The sequence below is a fragment of the Coregonus clupeaformis genome, chromosome 13 (genome assembly GCF_020615455.1).
Source record: "Coregonus clupeaformis isolate EN_2021a chromosome 13, ASM2061545v1, whole genome shotgun sequence".
NCBI lineage: Eukaryota > Metazoa > Chordata > Actinopteri > Salmoniformes > Salmonidae > Coregonus > Coregonus clupeaformis.
The window spans coordinates 7200378-7217877 of NC_059204.1; the positions used below are offsets into that span (position 1 = coordinate 7200378).

At 43.3% G+C, this 17500-nt stretch overlaps 1 protein-coding gene across 2 annotated transcripts in view; it reads left to right on the forward strand.

Annotated features, from left to right (window-relative positions):
* The window catches only part of LOC121579105 (serine/threonine-protein kinase TAO1-B-like), a 79015-nt gene that overhangs the window by 53529 nt on the left and 7986 nt on the right, over window positions 1-17500 (forward strand). For both annotated transcript variants that reach the window (XM_045224203.1, XM_045224204.1), the window contains 5 exons: window positions 3216-3356; window positions 3699-3935; window positions 5507-5635; window positions 14529-14612; window positions 16460-16579. In XM_045224203.1, coding sequence (XP_045080138.1) covers window positions 3216-3356; window positions 3699-3935; window positions 5507-5635; window positions 14529-14612; window positions 16460-16579 — 711 coding nt within the window. The remainder of the gene's footprint in view (window positions 1-3215; window positions 3357-3698; window positions 3936-5506; window positions 5636-14528; window positions 14613-16459; window positions 16580-17500) is intronic.

Here is a 17500-nt window from a genome sequence, read left to right on the forward strand (position 1 = left end):
ATTGGAAAGTCATATTTTACAATGCAAGACTCGCACTCTAGTTAATTTGAAACTGATTTTTAGAGGGCAACAGCCAGCAGACCAAGGTTTAGACCAGCAACCCTTGCAGCTATGCAAGCACACCACCTGTGCCATTAAGGTCCAGACCTTTTCTCAGATGCTGCATTAAAGGTGACATTTGCAATGCCAATGACAGTAATTGTGGTCGCAAAAAAAAAAGAAAATCTGGCTTTGCATGTGGAAATGTTGTATAATGCACCTTTAACAGAAGATTACCTTCCGGTGTAAAAACCATTTGGAATTATATACAAAAAAAACAATGTTTTAAGTGAGAAGTAGGCATTTGTCTGACACCGAAAAAGAAAGGAAATTCACAGGAGCACCACAAAGCCTATTTCACCCTATTGTACTTCAAACAGGTAGGCAGGTTGCTCATGATTCAAACCTTCTCAAACACCCTAATTCATACTCTTCTGAGGGATAATGGACTTTACAGTGTCCTGCTATTAAAATTAAATAAAAATGTATACAGTGCCTTAGGGAAAGTATTCAGATCTTTTTACACATTTTGTTAGGTTACAGCCTTATTCTAAAATTGATTAAATTGGGTTTTTTGTTTCCCTCATCAATCTACACACACTACCCCATAATGACAAAGCAAAAACAGGTTTTTAGAAATGTTAGCTAATTACGGAACTATTACATTTACATAACTATTCAAACCCTTTACTCAGTACTTTGTTGAAACACCTTTTGCAGCGATTACAGCCTAGAGTCTTCTTGGGTATGACACTACAAGCTTGGCACACCTGTATTTGGGGAGTTTCTCCCATTCTTCTCTGCAGATCCTCTCAAGCTCTGTCAGGTTGGATGGGGAGCGTTGCTGCACAGCTATTTTCAGGTCTCTCCAGAGATGTTCGATCGGGTTCAAGTCCGGGCTCTGGCAGGGCCACTCAAGGACATTCAGAGACTTGTCCCGAAGCCACTCCTGCGTTGTTTTGGCTGTGTGCTTAGGATCGTTGTCCTGTTGGAAGGTGAACCTTCCCCCCAGTCTGAGGTCCTGAGCGCTCTGGAGCAGGTTTTCATCAAGGATCTCTCTGTACTTTGCTCCGTTCATCTTTGCCTTGATCCTGACTAGTCTCCCAGTCCCTGCCGCTGAAAAACAACCCAGAGCATGATGCTGCCACCACCATGCTTCACCGTAGGGATGATGCCAGGTTTCCTCCAGACGTGACGCTTGGCATTCAGGCCAAATAGTTCAATCTTGGTTTCATCAGACCAGAGAATCTTGTTTCTCATGGTCTGAGAGTCTTTAGGTGCCTTTTGGCAAACTCCAAGCGGGCTGTCATGTGGCTTCCGTCTGGCCACTCTACCATAAAGGCCTGATTGGTGGAGTGCTGCAGAGATGGTTGTCCTTCTGGAAGGTTCTCCCATCTCCACAGAGGAACTCTGGAGCTCTGTCAGAGTGACCATCGGGTTCTTGGTCACCTCCCTGACCAAGGCCCTTCTCCCCCGATTGCTCAGTTTGGCCGGGCGGCCAGCTCTAGGAAGAATTTGTGGTTCCAAACTTCTTCCATTTAAGAATGATGGAGGCCACTGTGTTCTTGGGGACCTTCAATGCTGCAGAGATTTTTGGGTACCCTTCCCGAGATATGTGCCTCGACACAATCCTGTCTCGGAGCTCTACGGACAATTCTTTCGACCTCATGGCTTGGTTTTAGCTCTGACATGCACTGTCAACTGTGGGACCTTTATATAGACAGGTGTGCCTTTCCAAATCATGTCCACTCAATTGAATTTACCACAGGTGGACTCCAAGTTGTAGAAACATCTCAATGATTATCAATGGAAACAGGATGCACCTGAGCTCAATTTCCGGTCTCCTAGCAAATACCTATGTAAATAAGGTATTTCTGTTTTTTATTTTGTTTTGCAAAAATATCTAAAAACCTGTTTACGCTTTTGTCATTATGGGGTATTGTGTGTGGATTTCTGAGATTTATATTTTATTTAATCCATTTTAGAATAAGACTGTAAAGTAACAAAATGTGGAAAAAGTCAAAGGGTCTGAATACTTTCCCAAGGCACTTTATACATACACACTGAGTGTTTGAGTGTGTCAAGAACTGCAACGCTGCTGGGTTTTTCATGCTCAGGAGTTTCCCGTGTGTATCAAGGCTGGACGTCCTGTACCATTCAACTTTACACAACTGAGGGAAGCATGGAGTCAACATGGGCCAGCATCCCTGTGTAACGCTTTCACCACCTTGTAGAGTCCATGCCCGACGAATTGAGGCTGTTCTGAGGGCAAAAGGGTGTGCAACTCAATATTAGGAAGGTGTTCCTAATGTTGTGTACACTCGGCGTATATCATTCAGCTGTATTGGTTTTTAGATATAGGCCTATTATAAATGTGTTTTATTGTAGCCCCACTATCTTTATTGCAATAATAAATACAAATATGAACAACTTAATTTGACAGAGGTAATGAACTGTCCATTGATCAGCACAGCGATCGATAAAACAGCACCATGTTTGCAAAACAAGTGGTTCTGAGCTTATGTCAATATTGCGTAGGTAAGCTAACGGTTACATAAATCAGGAATGCAGACAGGCTCTATCTATCTGAGCTACTGTGTCCAACACACCACCACCTGTTATGTAGACCAAAATAAAGATGTTATGAAATAAAAAGAAATCTCAATGACTCAATGTATTGCTAAAATAATGGTCTAAGGAAATGCAGGCAGGCACCACATTACTACAATACAAAACAGCTCAATCAAGCCTGATTGTCTTGTAAGTATAAAAGCAAAGGGTAGTGTAATGGGATAATGTCTTAGTGTGGTGTGTGTGAAGAATCCAATACTTTACCTTTTTAAGCAAACCACATTATTGTGTGAGAACCTCCTCTAAGAGTATGTATTAGGCTGTTCGAGAAGGTTTCAATCCTATGCAACCTGCCTACACATTGTTTGATGTACAATAGACCACCATAGCTAATGTAGTAGGTCAAAGCTGTGTGATAGAAAACCTTGGTGGAGCATGGGTGAAGTAGGCGCAGTCTAGTGAATTTCCTTTTTCGGCTTCAGACCAATGCCTACTTCTCACTTTAAAAAAAATATATTTGTTTTGAATTGTATTATATGATATGTGACGATGATGATGATGTTGTTCATGATGATGAAGATGTTGATGATTTATATCTTGGCCAGGAGGAAGAGGAGTGTTACCATGAGGACCCAGAGGTGCAGGACCATCCCACTGAGCCTCTGGCCGCTCCTGCCCAAACCCCCAGGAAACACTACAGAGAACGCAACAGAGAACACTTTGCTACCATACGCACGGCCTCACTGGTGAGAACACTTTGCTACCATACACTCTGCCTCGCTGGTGAGTCATCTCTCCATCTTTAGTCTTTTATTTTTATTTTGTTTTAATCTCTTTGTCCATTTGGAAACTCTTTCTCTAAATTAGAATAACCACTCGACAACTTCGACACAACAGTAAGTTAACACAACATCTCCTCTCTTTCCCCCCTTTTTTTTCTCTCTCTCTCTCTCTCTCTCTCTCTCTCTCTCTCTCTCTCTCTCTCTCTCTCTCTCTCTCTCTCTCTCTCTCTCTCTCGCTCTCTCTTCTCTCTTCTCTCTCTTCTCGCTTTCTCACTTCCACTCTTACTCCCTCTCTCTCCCCCCCAGGTGACTCGTGAGATGCAGGAACACGAGCAGGACAGTGAGCTGAGGGAGCAGATGTCAGGCTACAAGAGGATGAGGCGTCAGCACCAGAAGCACCTGATGGGTCTGGAGAACAAGCTGAAGGCCGAGATGGACGAACACCGGCTCCGTCTGGACAAGGAGCTGGAGAGCCAGAGGAACAGCTTCGCCCAGGAGATAGAGAAACTGGTCAAGAGACACCAGGCCGCCATGGAGAAAGATGTACGGAGATAAGAGAGAGAGAGACACACACACGGAGACACACACACACGGAGACACACACACACACACACACACGGAGACACACACACACACACACACGGAGACACACACACACACACACACACACACGGAGACACACACACACACACACACACACACACACACGGAGACACACACACACGGAGACACACACACACACACACGGAGACACACACACACACACACACACACACACACACACACAGAGACACACACACACACACACGGAGACACACACACAGAGACACACACACACACACGGACACACACACACACACGGAGACACACACACACACACACAAGGAGACACACACACGGAGACACACACACACACACGGAGACACACACACACACGGAGACACACACACACGGAGACACACACATACACACACACACACACACACACGGAGACGGAAATACACACCAATGATGTATATAATTTGTGTCACATATATTTATAAACCCTAGATGACTGGCGGGGCGCTGTTTTGAAGCCACAGCGCAGCCATTTTTGTACACTGTTGTAAGAAATAATGTCTACATTCGTTTTTGACAAGTATATTTTATTACAGACACCTTAATGTCTTAAATTACATTTTGTGAATTGAACATAATAATTACAGAAATAAATGCATATTTAAAGTATAATTTTTAGAGAGTACTTATGTTACCGTCCCCACTGCAAACAAAGAAATAAAATAAAATAAAATAATAAATACATTTTGTCATTTAATTGAGATACTGTAGAATTCCATTCATTCCTATATCGCGGTCGGTTGCTTCAAAGCCTCTCATTGGCCATTACATAGCATCAGTAATCCAAGGTTTATATTCGTCAATGATACACACACACACTCACTCACACACACACACACACACACAGAGACGGACATATACACACACACACAGAGACGGACATAAACACACATGGAGACAGAGATAGATATATATATATATATACACACACACCACAAACACATGCATAACAATTTTTTTCACAGGAGAGAAACTGATCAAAAACATTGATAATGATGTACAGACACACAGAAAACACAATGAACTCTGGGTGGCCAAAGTACCGCCCGCCAGCCGACTCAACCCCTGATGCATTTAGTAAGAAAACAAACACGTTTTCAGGGAGGAAATTATTATTTAGGGTTATTCAGGCTACACTTGGACGTCTTAAACCAGATAGAAAGTATGTAGAAATGATAATGTACCTTTTATATTTTGAAACGACTGACCTTTAATGGATTACATTTCTAAATCCTGATGTGGCCCTTGTCACCTCTGCTATACACTCTCTACACAGAGGACAGTGGAAACGAAATACACTGCAACTCCTGCTCATGCGATTTTCTCTCTTTCGTGTGTGCGCGTGTGTGTGTGTGTGTGTGCGTGTGTGTGCGTGTGTGTGTGCGTGCGTGCGCGCGCGTGCGTGCACACGTGTGTGTGTGCGCGTGTGTGTGTGCGTGTGTGTGTGTGTGCGTGTGCGTGTGCGTGTGCGTGTGTGTGTGTGTGTGTGTGTGCAGGCGAAGACCTTTAACAACGATGAGAAGAGGTTCCAGCAGCACATTCAGGTCCAGCAGAAGAAAGAACTCAGCAGCTTCCTGGAGTCTCAGAAACGGGAGTACAAACTACGCAAGGAGCGGCTCAAAGAGGTACACACACACACTTATATACACACACACACTTATATACACACACACACTTATATACACACACACACTTATATACACACACACACACTTATATACACACACACACACTTATATACACACACACACACTTATACACACACACACACACTTATACACACACACACACTTATACACACACACACTTATACACACACACACTTATATACACACACACTTATATACACACACACACTTATACACACACACTTATACACACACACTTATATACACACACACACTTATATACACACACACACACTTATATACACACACACTTATACACACACACACACACTTATACACACACTTATACACACACACACTTATACACACACACACTTATATACACACACACTTATATACACACACACACTTATACACACACACACTTATACACACACACTTATATACACACACACTTATATACACACACACACACTTATATACAGTGATCCCCTGCTGATTTTGTACGTTTGCCCACTGACAAAGAAATGATCAGTCTATAATTTTAATGGTAGGTTTATTTGAACAGTGAGAGACAGAATAATAACAAAAAAATCCAGAAAAACGCATCATGTTATAAATTGATTTGCATTTTAATGAGGGAAATAAGTATTTGACCCCCTCTCAATCAGAAAGATTTCTGGCTCCCAGGTGTCTTTTATACAGGTAACGAGCTGAGATTAGGAGCACACTCTTAAAGGGAGTGCTCCTAATCTCAGCTTGTTACCCGTATAAAAGACACCTGTCCACAGAAGCAATCAATTAATCAGATTCCAAACTCTCCACCATGGCCAAGACCAAAGAGCTCTCCAAGGATGTCAGGGACAAGATTGTAGACCTACACAAGGCTGGAATGGGCTACAAGACCATCGGCAAGCAGCTTGGTGAGAGTGACAACAGTTGGTGCGATTATTCGCAAATGGAAGAAACACAAAATAACTGTCAATCTCCCTCGGCCTGGGGCTCCATGCAAGATCTCACCTCGTGGAGTTGCAATGATCATGAGAACGGTAAGGAATCAGCCCAGAACTACACGGGAGGATCTTGTCAATGATCTCAAGGCAGCTGGGACCATAGTCACCAAGAAAACAATTGGTAACACACTACGCCGTGAAGGACTGAAATCCTGCAGCACCCGCAAAGTCCCCCTGCTCAAGAAAGCACATATACAGGCCCGTCTGATGTTTGCCAATGAACATCTGAATGATTCAGAGGAGAACTGGGTGAAAGTGTTGTGGTCAGATGATACCAAAATCGAGCTCTTTGGCATCAACTCAACTCGCCGTGTTTGGAGGAGGAGGAATGCTGCCTATGACCCCAAGAACACCATTCCCACCGTCAAACATGGAGGTGGAAACATTATGCTTTGGGGGTGTTTTTCTGCTAAGGGGACAGGACAACTTCACCGCATCAAAGGGACGATGGACGGGGCCATGTACCGTCAAATCTTGGGTGAGAACCTCCTTCCCTCAGCCAGGGCATTGAAATGGGTCGTGGATGGGTATTCCAGCATGACAATGACCCAAAACACACGGCCAAGGCAACAAAGGAGTGGCTCAAGAAGAAGCACATTAAGGTCCTGGAGTGGCCTAGCCAGTCTCCAGACCTTAATCCCATAGAAAATCTGTGGAGGGAGCTGAAGGTTCGAGTTGCCAAACGTCAGCCTTGAAACCTTAATGAAGATCTGCAAAGAGGAGTGGGACAAAATCCCTCCTGAGATGTGTGCAAACCTGGTGGCCAACTACAAGAAACGTCTGACCTCTGTGATTGCCAACAAGGGTTTTGCCACCAAGTACTAAGTCATGTTTTGCAGAGGGGTCAAGTACTTATTTCCCTCATTAAAAAGCAAATCAATTTATGACATTTTTGACATGCATTTTTCTGGATTTTTTTGTTGTTATTCTGTCTCTCACTGTTCAAATAAACCTACCATTAAAATTATAGACTGATCATTTCTTTGTCAGTGGGAAAATGTACAAAATCACCAGGGGATCAAATACTTTTGTCCCTCACTGTACACACATACACTTATATACACACACTTATATACACACACACACTTACATACACACACACACTTATATACACACACACTTACAGTGGGGAAAAAATGTATTTAGTCAGCCACCAATTGAGCAAGTTCTCCCACTTAAAAAGATGAGAGAGGCCTGTAATTTTCATCATAGGTACACGTCAACTATGACAGACAAATTGAGAAGAAAAAAATCCAGAAAATCACATTGTAGGATTTTTTATGAATTTATTTGCAATTTATGGTGGAAAATAAGTATTTGGTCACCTACAAACAAGCAAGATTTCTGGCTCTCACAGACCTGTAACTTCTTCTTTAAGAGGCTCCTCTGTCCTCCACTCGTTACCTGTATTAATGGCACCTGTTTGAACTTGTTAACAGTATAAAAGACACCTGTCCACAACCTCAAACAGTCACACTCCAAACTCCACTATGGCCAAGACCAAAGAGCTGTCAAAGGACACCAGAAACAAAATTGTAGACCTGCACCAGGCTGGGAAGACTGAATCTGCAATAGGTAAGCAGCTTGGTTTGAAGAAATCAACTGTGGGTGCAATTATTAGGATATGGAAGACATACAAGACCACTGATAATCTCCCTCGATCTGGGGCTCCACACAAGATCTCACCCCGTGGGGTCAAAATGATCACAAGAACGGTGAGCAAAAATCCCAGAACCACACGGGGGGACCTAGTGAATGACCTGCAGAGAGCTGGGACCAAAGTAACAAAGCCTACCATCAGTAACACACTACGCCGCCAGGGACTCAAATCCTGCAGTGCCAGACGTGTCCCCCTGCTTAAGCCAGTACATGTCCAGGCCCATCTGAAGTTTGCTAGAGTGCATTTGGATGATCCAGAAGAGGATTGGGAGAATATCAAATGGTCAGATGAAACCAAAATATAACTTTTTGGTAAAAACTCAACTCGTCGTGTTTGGAGGACAAAGAATGCTGAGTTGCATCCAAAGAACACCATACCTACTGTGAAGCATGGGGGTGGAAACATCATGCTTTGGGGCTGTTTTTCTGCAAAGGGACCAGGACGACTGATCCGTGTAAAGGAAAGAATGAATGGGGCCATGTATCGTGAGATTTTGAGTGAAAACCTCCTTCCATCAGCAAGGGCATTGAAGATGAAACATGGCTGGGTCTTTCAGCATGACAATGATCCCAAACACACTGCCCGGGCAACGAAGGAGTGGCTTCGTAAGAAGCATTTCAAGGTCCTGGAGTGGCCTAGCCAGTCTCCAGATCTCAACCCCATAGAACATCTTTGGAGGGAGTTGAAAGTCCGTGTTGCCCAGCAACAGCCCCAAAACATCACTGCTCTAGAGGAGATCTGCATGGAGGAATGGGCCAAAATACCAGCAACAGTGTGTGAAAACCTTGTGAAGACTTACAGAAAACGTTTGACCTGTGTCATTGCCAACAAAGGGTATATAACAAAGTATTGAGAAACTTTTGTTATTGACCAAATACTTATTTTCCACCATAATTTGCAAATAAATTCATTAAAAATCCTACAATGTGATTTTCTGGATTTTTTTTCTCATTTTGTCTGTCATAGTTGACGTGTACCTATGATGAAAATTACAGGCCTCTCTCATCTTTTTAAGTGGGAGAACTTGCACAATTGGTGGCTGACTAAATACATTTTTTCCCCACTGTATATACAGTTGAAGTCGGAAGTTTACATACACCTTAGCCAAATACATTTAAACTCTGTTTTTCACAATTCCTGACATTTAATCCTAGTAAAAATTCCCTGTCTTAGGTCAGTTAGGATCACCACTTTATTTTAAGAATGTGAAATGTCAGAATAATAGTAGAGAGAATGATTTATTTCAGCTTCTATTTATTTCATCACATTCCCAGTGGGTCAGAAGTTTACATACACTCAATTAGTATTTGGTAGCATTGCCTTTAAATTGTTTAACTTGGGTCAAATGTTTCGGGTAGCCTTCCACAAGCTTCCCACAATAAGTTGGGTGAATTTTGGCCCATTCCTCCTGACAGAGCTCGTGTAACTGAGTCAGGTTTGTAGGCCTCCTTGCTCGCACACGCTTTTTCAGTTCTGCCCACACATTTTCTATAGGATTGAGGTCAGGGCTTTGTGATGGTCACTCCAATACCTTGACTTTGTTGTCCTTAAGCCATTTTGCCACAACTTTGGAAGTATGCTTGGGGTCATTGTCCATTTGGAAGACCCATTTGTGACCAAGCTTTATATTCCTGACTGATGTCTTGAGATTTCTTCAATATATCCACAAAATCTTCCTTCCTCATGATGCCATCTATTTTGTGAAGTGCACCAGTCCCCCCTGCAGCAAAACACCCCCACAGCATGATGCTGCCACCCCCATGCTTCACGGTTGGGATGATGTTCTTCGGCTTGCAAGCCGCCCCCTTTTTCCTCCAAACATAACGATGGTCATTATGGCCAAACAGTTCTATTTTTGTTTCATCAGACCAGAAGACATCTCTCAAAAAAGTACGATCTTTGTCCCCATGTGCAGTTGCAAACTGTAGTCTGGTTTTTTTATGGCGGTTTTGGAGCAGTGGCTTCTTCCTTGCTGAGCGGCCTTTCAGGTTATGTTGATATAGGACTCGTTTTACTGTGGATATAGATACTTTTGTACCTGTTTCTTCCAGCATCTTCACAAGGTCCTTTGCTGTTGTTCTGGGATTGATTTGCACTTTTCGCACCAAATTACGTTCATCTCTAGGAGACAGAACGCGTCTCCTTCCTGAGCGGTATGACGGCTGCATGGTCCCATGGTGTTTATACTGGCGTACTATTGTTTGTACAGATGAACGTGGTATCTTCAGGCATTTGGAAATTGCTCCCAAGGATGAACCAGACTTGTGGAGGTCTACCATTTTTTTTCCTGAGGTCTTGGCTGATTTCTTTTGATTTTCCCATGATGTCAAGCAAAGAGGCATTGAGTTGGAAGGTAGGCCTTGAAATACATCCACAGGTACACCTCCAATTGACTCAAATGTTGTCAATTATCCTATCAGAAGCTTCTAAAGCCATGACATCATTTTCTGGAATTTTCCAAGCTGTTTAAAGGCACAGTCAACTTAGTGTATGTAAACTTCTGACCCACTGGAATTGTGATACAGTGAATTATAAGTGAAATAATCTGTCTGTAAACAATTGTTGGAAAAATTACTTGTGTCATGCACAAAGTAGATGTCCTAACCGACTTGCCAAAACTATAGTTTGTTAACAAGAAATTTGTGGAGTGGTTGAAAAACGAGTTTTAATGACTCCAGCCTAAGTGTATGTCAACTTCCAACTTCAACTGTACACACACACACACACACACACACACACACACACACACACACACAGAGCAGCTCAAATAGGTACACACACACACTTATATGTACTGAACAAAAATATAAACGCAACCATTTCAAAAGATTTTACTGAGTTACAGTTCATATAAGGAAATCAGTCAATTTAAATAAATAAATTAGGCCCTAATCTATGGATTTCACATGACTGGGAATACAGATATGCATAAAAAGAAGGTAGGGGTGTGGATCAGAAAGCCAGTCAGTCTCTGGTGTGACCACCATTTGCCTCATGCAGCGCGACACATCGCCTTCGCATAGAGTTGATCAGGCTGTTGATTGTGGCCTGTGGAATGTTGTCCCACTCCTCTTCAATGGCTGTGCGAAGTTGCTGGATAATGGCGGGAACTGGAACACGCCGTCGTACACGTTAATCCAGAGCATCCCAAACATGTTTAATGGATGACATGTCTGGTGAGTATGCAGGCCATGGAAGAACTGGGAAAATGTCCTCTGTGCATTCAAATTGCCATCGATAAAATGCAATTGTGTTCGTTGTCCATAGCTTATGCCTGCCCATACCATAACCCCACTGCCACCAGGGGGACTCTGTTCACAACGTTGACATCAGCAAACCACTCGGCCACACGACGCCATACACTTGGTCTGCAGTTGTGAGGCCGGTTGGACGTACTGCCAAATTCCCTAAAACGACAGAGGCGATTTATGGTAGGGAAATTAACGTTAAATACTCTGGCAACAGCTCTGGTGGACATTCCTGCAGTCAGCATGCAAATTGTGCGCTCCCGTCAACTTGAGACATCTGTGGCATATTGCATATTGTGCGTATGGAACATTTCTGGGAACTTTTATTTCAGCTCATGAAACATGGGAACAATACTTTACATGTTGCGTTTATATTTTTGATCAGTACACACACACACACACACACACACACACACACACACACACACAGACAGCTCAAATAGGTATTAACACACACACACACACACACACACAAGGGCCATGGCTTTTGTGGCGCAACAGGTAACGCTGCTTCATGGGTGAACTAGGTCAAGCACTGCTTGGCGTCCCTCGTTCGAGCCCAGTGAGGGACAGGAACAGGGATGGAAGCAAAACTGTTACATTCATGCTGTTGACCCGGATCACTCAGTTGGGCTCTGCCCTGTTGCTGCGGAGACGAGGAGGTCAAAGGCGGGTGAGGGTAGCCGATTATGGAACTGCTAGCTAGGTAGCTGTTAGTGATATGGAACTGCTAGCTAGGTAGCTGTTAGGGATATGGAACTGCTAGCTAGGCAGCTGTTAGTGATATGGAACTGCTAGCTAGGTAGTTGTTAGTGATATGGAACTGCTAGCTAGGCAGCTGTTAGTGATATGGAACTGCTAGCTAGGTAGCTGTTAGTGATATGGAACTGCTAGCTATGTAGCTGTTAGTGATATGGAACTGCTAAATAGGCAGCTGTTAGTGATATGGAACTGCTAGCTAGGTAGCTGTTAGTGATATGGAACTGCTAGCTAGGTAGCTGTTAGTGATATGGAACTGCTAGCTAGGTAGCTGTTAGTGATATGGAACTGCTAGCTAGGTAGCTGTTAGTGATATGGAACCGCTAGATAAGTAGCTGTTAGTGATATGGAACTGCTAGCTAGGCAGCTGTTAGTGATATGGAACTGCTAGCTAGGCAGCTGTTAGTGATATGGAACCGCTAGCTAGGTAGCTGTTAGTGATATGGAACTGCTAGCTAGGTAGTTGTTAGTGATATGGAACTGCTAGCTAGGTAGCTGTTAGTGATATGGAACTGCTAGCTAGGTAGTTGTTAGTGATATGGAACTGCTAGCTAGGCAGCTGTTAGTGATATGGAACTGCTAGCTAGGTAGCTGTTAGTGATATGGAACTGCTAGCTAGGTAGCTGTTAGTGATATGGAACTGCTAGCTAGGTAGCTGTTAGTGATATGGAACCGCTAGATAAGTAGCTGTTAGTGATATGGAACTGCTAGCTAGGCAGCTGTTAGTGATATGGAACTGCTAGCTAGGCAGCTGTTAGTGATATGGAACCGCTAGCTAGGTAGCTGTTAGTGATATGGAACTGCTAGCTAGGTAGTTGTTAGTGATATGGAACTGCTAGCTAGGCAGCTGTTAGTGATATGGAACTGCTAGCTAGGTAGCTGTTAGTGATATGGAACTGCTAGCTATGTAGCTTAGTGGTTAAGAGCGTTGTGCCAGTAACCGAAAGGTCGCTGGTTCTAATCCCCGAGCCGACTAGGTGAAAAATCTGTCGATGTGCCCTTGAGCAAGGCACTTAACCCTAATTGCTCCTGTAAGTCGCTCTGGATAAGAGCGTCTGCTAAATGACTAATTATTATTATTATTATTATATGGAACTGCTAGCTAGGTAGCTGTTAGTGATATGGAACTGCTAGCTAGGTAGCTGTTAGTGATATGGAACTGCTAGCTAGGTAGCTGTTAGTGATATGGAACCGCTAGATAAGTAGCTGTTAGTGATATGGAACTGCTAGCTAGGCAGCTGTTAGTGATATGGAACTGCTAGCTAGGCAGCTGTTAGTGATATGGAACCGCTAGCTAGGTAGCTGTTAGTGATATGGAACTGCTAGCTAGGTAGCTGTTAGTGATATGGAACGGCTAGATAGGTAGCTGTTAGTGTGCGCTAATCTAGTTGCATTCACCTTTGACATCACCCGCTCTAGACCTAGAAGTAGTTATTCCCCTTGCTCTGCTCTGCAAGGGCCGCTGCTTCCAGAGCGGAAGGTAATGGTACATTTTATATTGTGAACATCCTTCCAAATCCCGTCTGGTTGACCTCAACTATTGAAAGTCGGAGGAACTTCAGGAACTTTGTGATTGAATGGGAGTGCTGGTATTCAAGGCTTGCACTTGATTGGCTCTGAGTATTTAAGTTTTCCCTCTTTTCCTACCGTGTCTTACAAAGTTTTAGTAGCCAATGCGGCATTTGTTTTTTATCATATGCTAGCTAGCTTGTTGCAAATCAGAATAAGAAAATGTTTGGAGCTCCACCGATGTGAAATATGTTTGGTTTGGTAGATGGCAACTTATTGCTACTAGTTTCCATCTAGACTCCGTCGTACCTGAGGAGCAGTCTGACTGCACGTCTGATGGCTTTTGAGTAGTTTATAGTTCAATTCAGCTTAAAGGGATAGTTGACCTAAATTACAAAAAGACATTGGTTTTCTTACCCTGTAAGCAGTCTATGGACAAGGTATGACAGAAATCCAAAACCAAAGCATGGATTGCTGTCATACCTTGTCCATAGACATGCAGCTATCCCTTTAACGCTGCTTTGCAGGTGTGTTCAGAGGGTCCCTGGTTCGAACGCAGACACTTATTTACACAAAACGTGGAACAGGACCTGGTACGAGAGGCGCACGCACACACACACACACACACACACACACACACACTGAAACACAAGGAGCAGCTGGAAGAGGTAAACACACACTCACTTCTCTCTGTCCTGTAGGAGTTGAGTGAGAACCAGTCGACCCCTAAGAAGGAGAAGCAGGAGTGGCTGTCCAAACAGAAGGAGAACATCCAGCACTTCCAGGTACAGTACACATTACATCAACGTGAATTATCAAGTAACATCAACGTGAATTACCAAGTTACATCAACGTGAATTATCAAGTAACATCAACGTGAATTACCAAGTTACATCAACGTGAATTATCAAGTAACGTCAAGGTGAATTATCAATTTACGTCAATTATCAAGTAACATTCCTGTGAATTATCAAGTTACATCAACGTGAATTATAAAGTAACATCAACGTGAATTATCAAGTAACATCAACGTGAATTACCAAGTTACATCAACGTGAATTACCAAGTTACATCAACGTGAATTATCAAGTAACGTCAAGGTGAATTATCAATTTACGTCAATTATCAAGTAACATTCCTGTGAATTATCAAGTTACATCAACGTGAATTATCAAGTAACATTCCCATTAATTATCAACTTACATCAACGGGAATTATCATGTAACATCATTGTGAATTATCAACTTACATCAACGTCAATTATCAAGTAGCCCAGTCAAAACTGTTCGCTGCTCTGGCACCCCAATGGTGGAACAAGCTCCCTCACGACGCCAGGACAGCGGAGTCACTCACCACCTTCCGGAGACACTTGAAACCCCACCTCTTTAAGGAATACCTGGGATAGGATAAAGTAATCCTTCTACCCCCAAAAAAAAATAACATATTGTAAAGTGCTTATCCCACTGGCTATAAGGTGAATGCACCAATTTGTAAGTCGCTCTGGATAAGAGTGTCTGCTAAATTACGTAAATGTAAAAATGTAAATGTAAGTAAGATTCCCGTGAATTATCAAGTAAGATTCCCGTGAATTATCAAGTAAGATTCCCGTAAATTATCAAGTTACATCAACGTGAATTATCAATTTACATCAACGTAAATTATCACGTTACATCAATATGAATTATCAACTTACATTAACGTCAATTATCAACTTACATTAATGTAAATTATGAAGTAACATTCCCATGAATTATCAAGTCACATCAACGTGAATTATCAACTTACATCAACGTCAATTATCAAGTAACATTCCCATGAATTATCAACTTACATCAACGTCAATTATCAATTTACATCAACGTCAATTATCAAGTAACATTCCCATTAATTATCAACTTACATCAACGTGAATTATCATGTAACATCAACGTGAATTATCAACTTACATCAACGTCAATTATCAAGTAACATTCCCGTGCATTATCAAGTAAGATTCCCGTGAATTATCAACTTACATCAACGTGAATTATCAACTTACATCAACGTCAATTATCACGTTACATCAATATGTATTATCAAGTTACATCGACGTCAATTATTGAGATAAAAGCTGTTAACAGGATAAAAGATGTAAAGCTAAATGTGTCTTTACTAAGCCACTATAAAGAGTATCATTCCTGCTTATTGCAAGCCTTACTTCCCCCTAATCACGATAAAACAAAAGTTGGTGTGATCTAAACTGGTCATAAAGATGCTCTAAACCTTATAACAAGCTATCAAGCAATAGCCCTTGAGGCTTTAAGTGAAGTGTTACCATGGTCTGTCTGTCTCCTGTTTTATTGTTTCACTTTCTTAATTTATCTATTTGTCTAGAAATGTCACTTTTTATTATTAATTGATGTGAAGCACTTTGCGCTGCATTTTTATTGTACTAAATGTGCTACATAAATATACATTATAATACAATATGTGCCATTTAGCAGACGCTTTTATCCAAAGCGACTTAGTCATGTTTGCATTTTTGTATGTGTGACCCCAGCGGGAATCAAAACCACGACCTTTGGCATTGCAAGCGCCATGCTACCAACTGAGCCACGCATGAAATGAAGTTTGGTTTGATGTGATTTGTCAGGCTGAGGAGGAAGCCAACCTGTTGAGGAGACAGAGACAGTACCTGGAGTTGGAGTGTCGACGCTTCAAACGGAGGATACTCATAGCCAGGCACAATGTGGAGCAGGACCTGGCACGAGAGGTACCACCCCAGCCCACACTACCCTACCCCACACTACCCCACACTACCCCACACCACACTACCCCACACTACCCCACACCACACTACCCCACACTACCCCACACCACACTACCCCACACTACCCCACACCACACCACCCCACACTACCCCACACCACCCCACCCCACACCACCCCACCCCACCCCACACCACCCCACACCACCCCACACCACCCCACACTACCCCATACCACCCCACACTACCATACCCCACACTACCCCACCACACTACCCCAAACCACACCACACTACCCCACACTACCCCACACCACACTACCCCATACCACCCCACACTACCCCACACCACACTACCCCATACCACCCCACACTACCCCTCCCCACACTACCACACCACACCACCCCACACCACCCCAAACCACACCACACTACCCCAAACCACACCACACTACCCCAAACCACACCACACTACCCCACTCTACCCCACACCACCCCACACTACCCCAAGCAACACCACACTACCCCAAACCACACCACACTACCCCAAACCACACCACACTACCCCAAACCACACCACACTACCCCAAACCACACCACCCACACTACCCCAAACCACACCACAGTACACCACACCACCCCACACCACACCACACTACCCCACACCACACCACACTACCCCACACCACCCCCACACTACCCCACTACCACACCACCCCACCCCACACCACCTCACACCACCCCTCCTACACCTCACACCACCCCTCCTACACCTCACACCACCCCTCCTACACCACCTCACCCAACCGTCACCATTACCAGTTGTTGTCTTAGCCCTCTCTAATAACACCTGTGATTGCATTATGCCTCTCTCCCATGTTAATATGCCTTGCCTATTGCTGTTTGGGTTAGTTCTTATTGTACTATT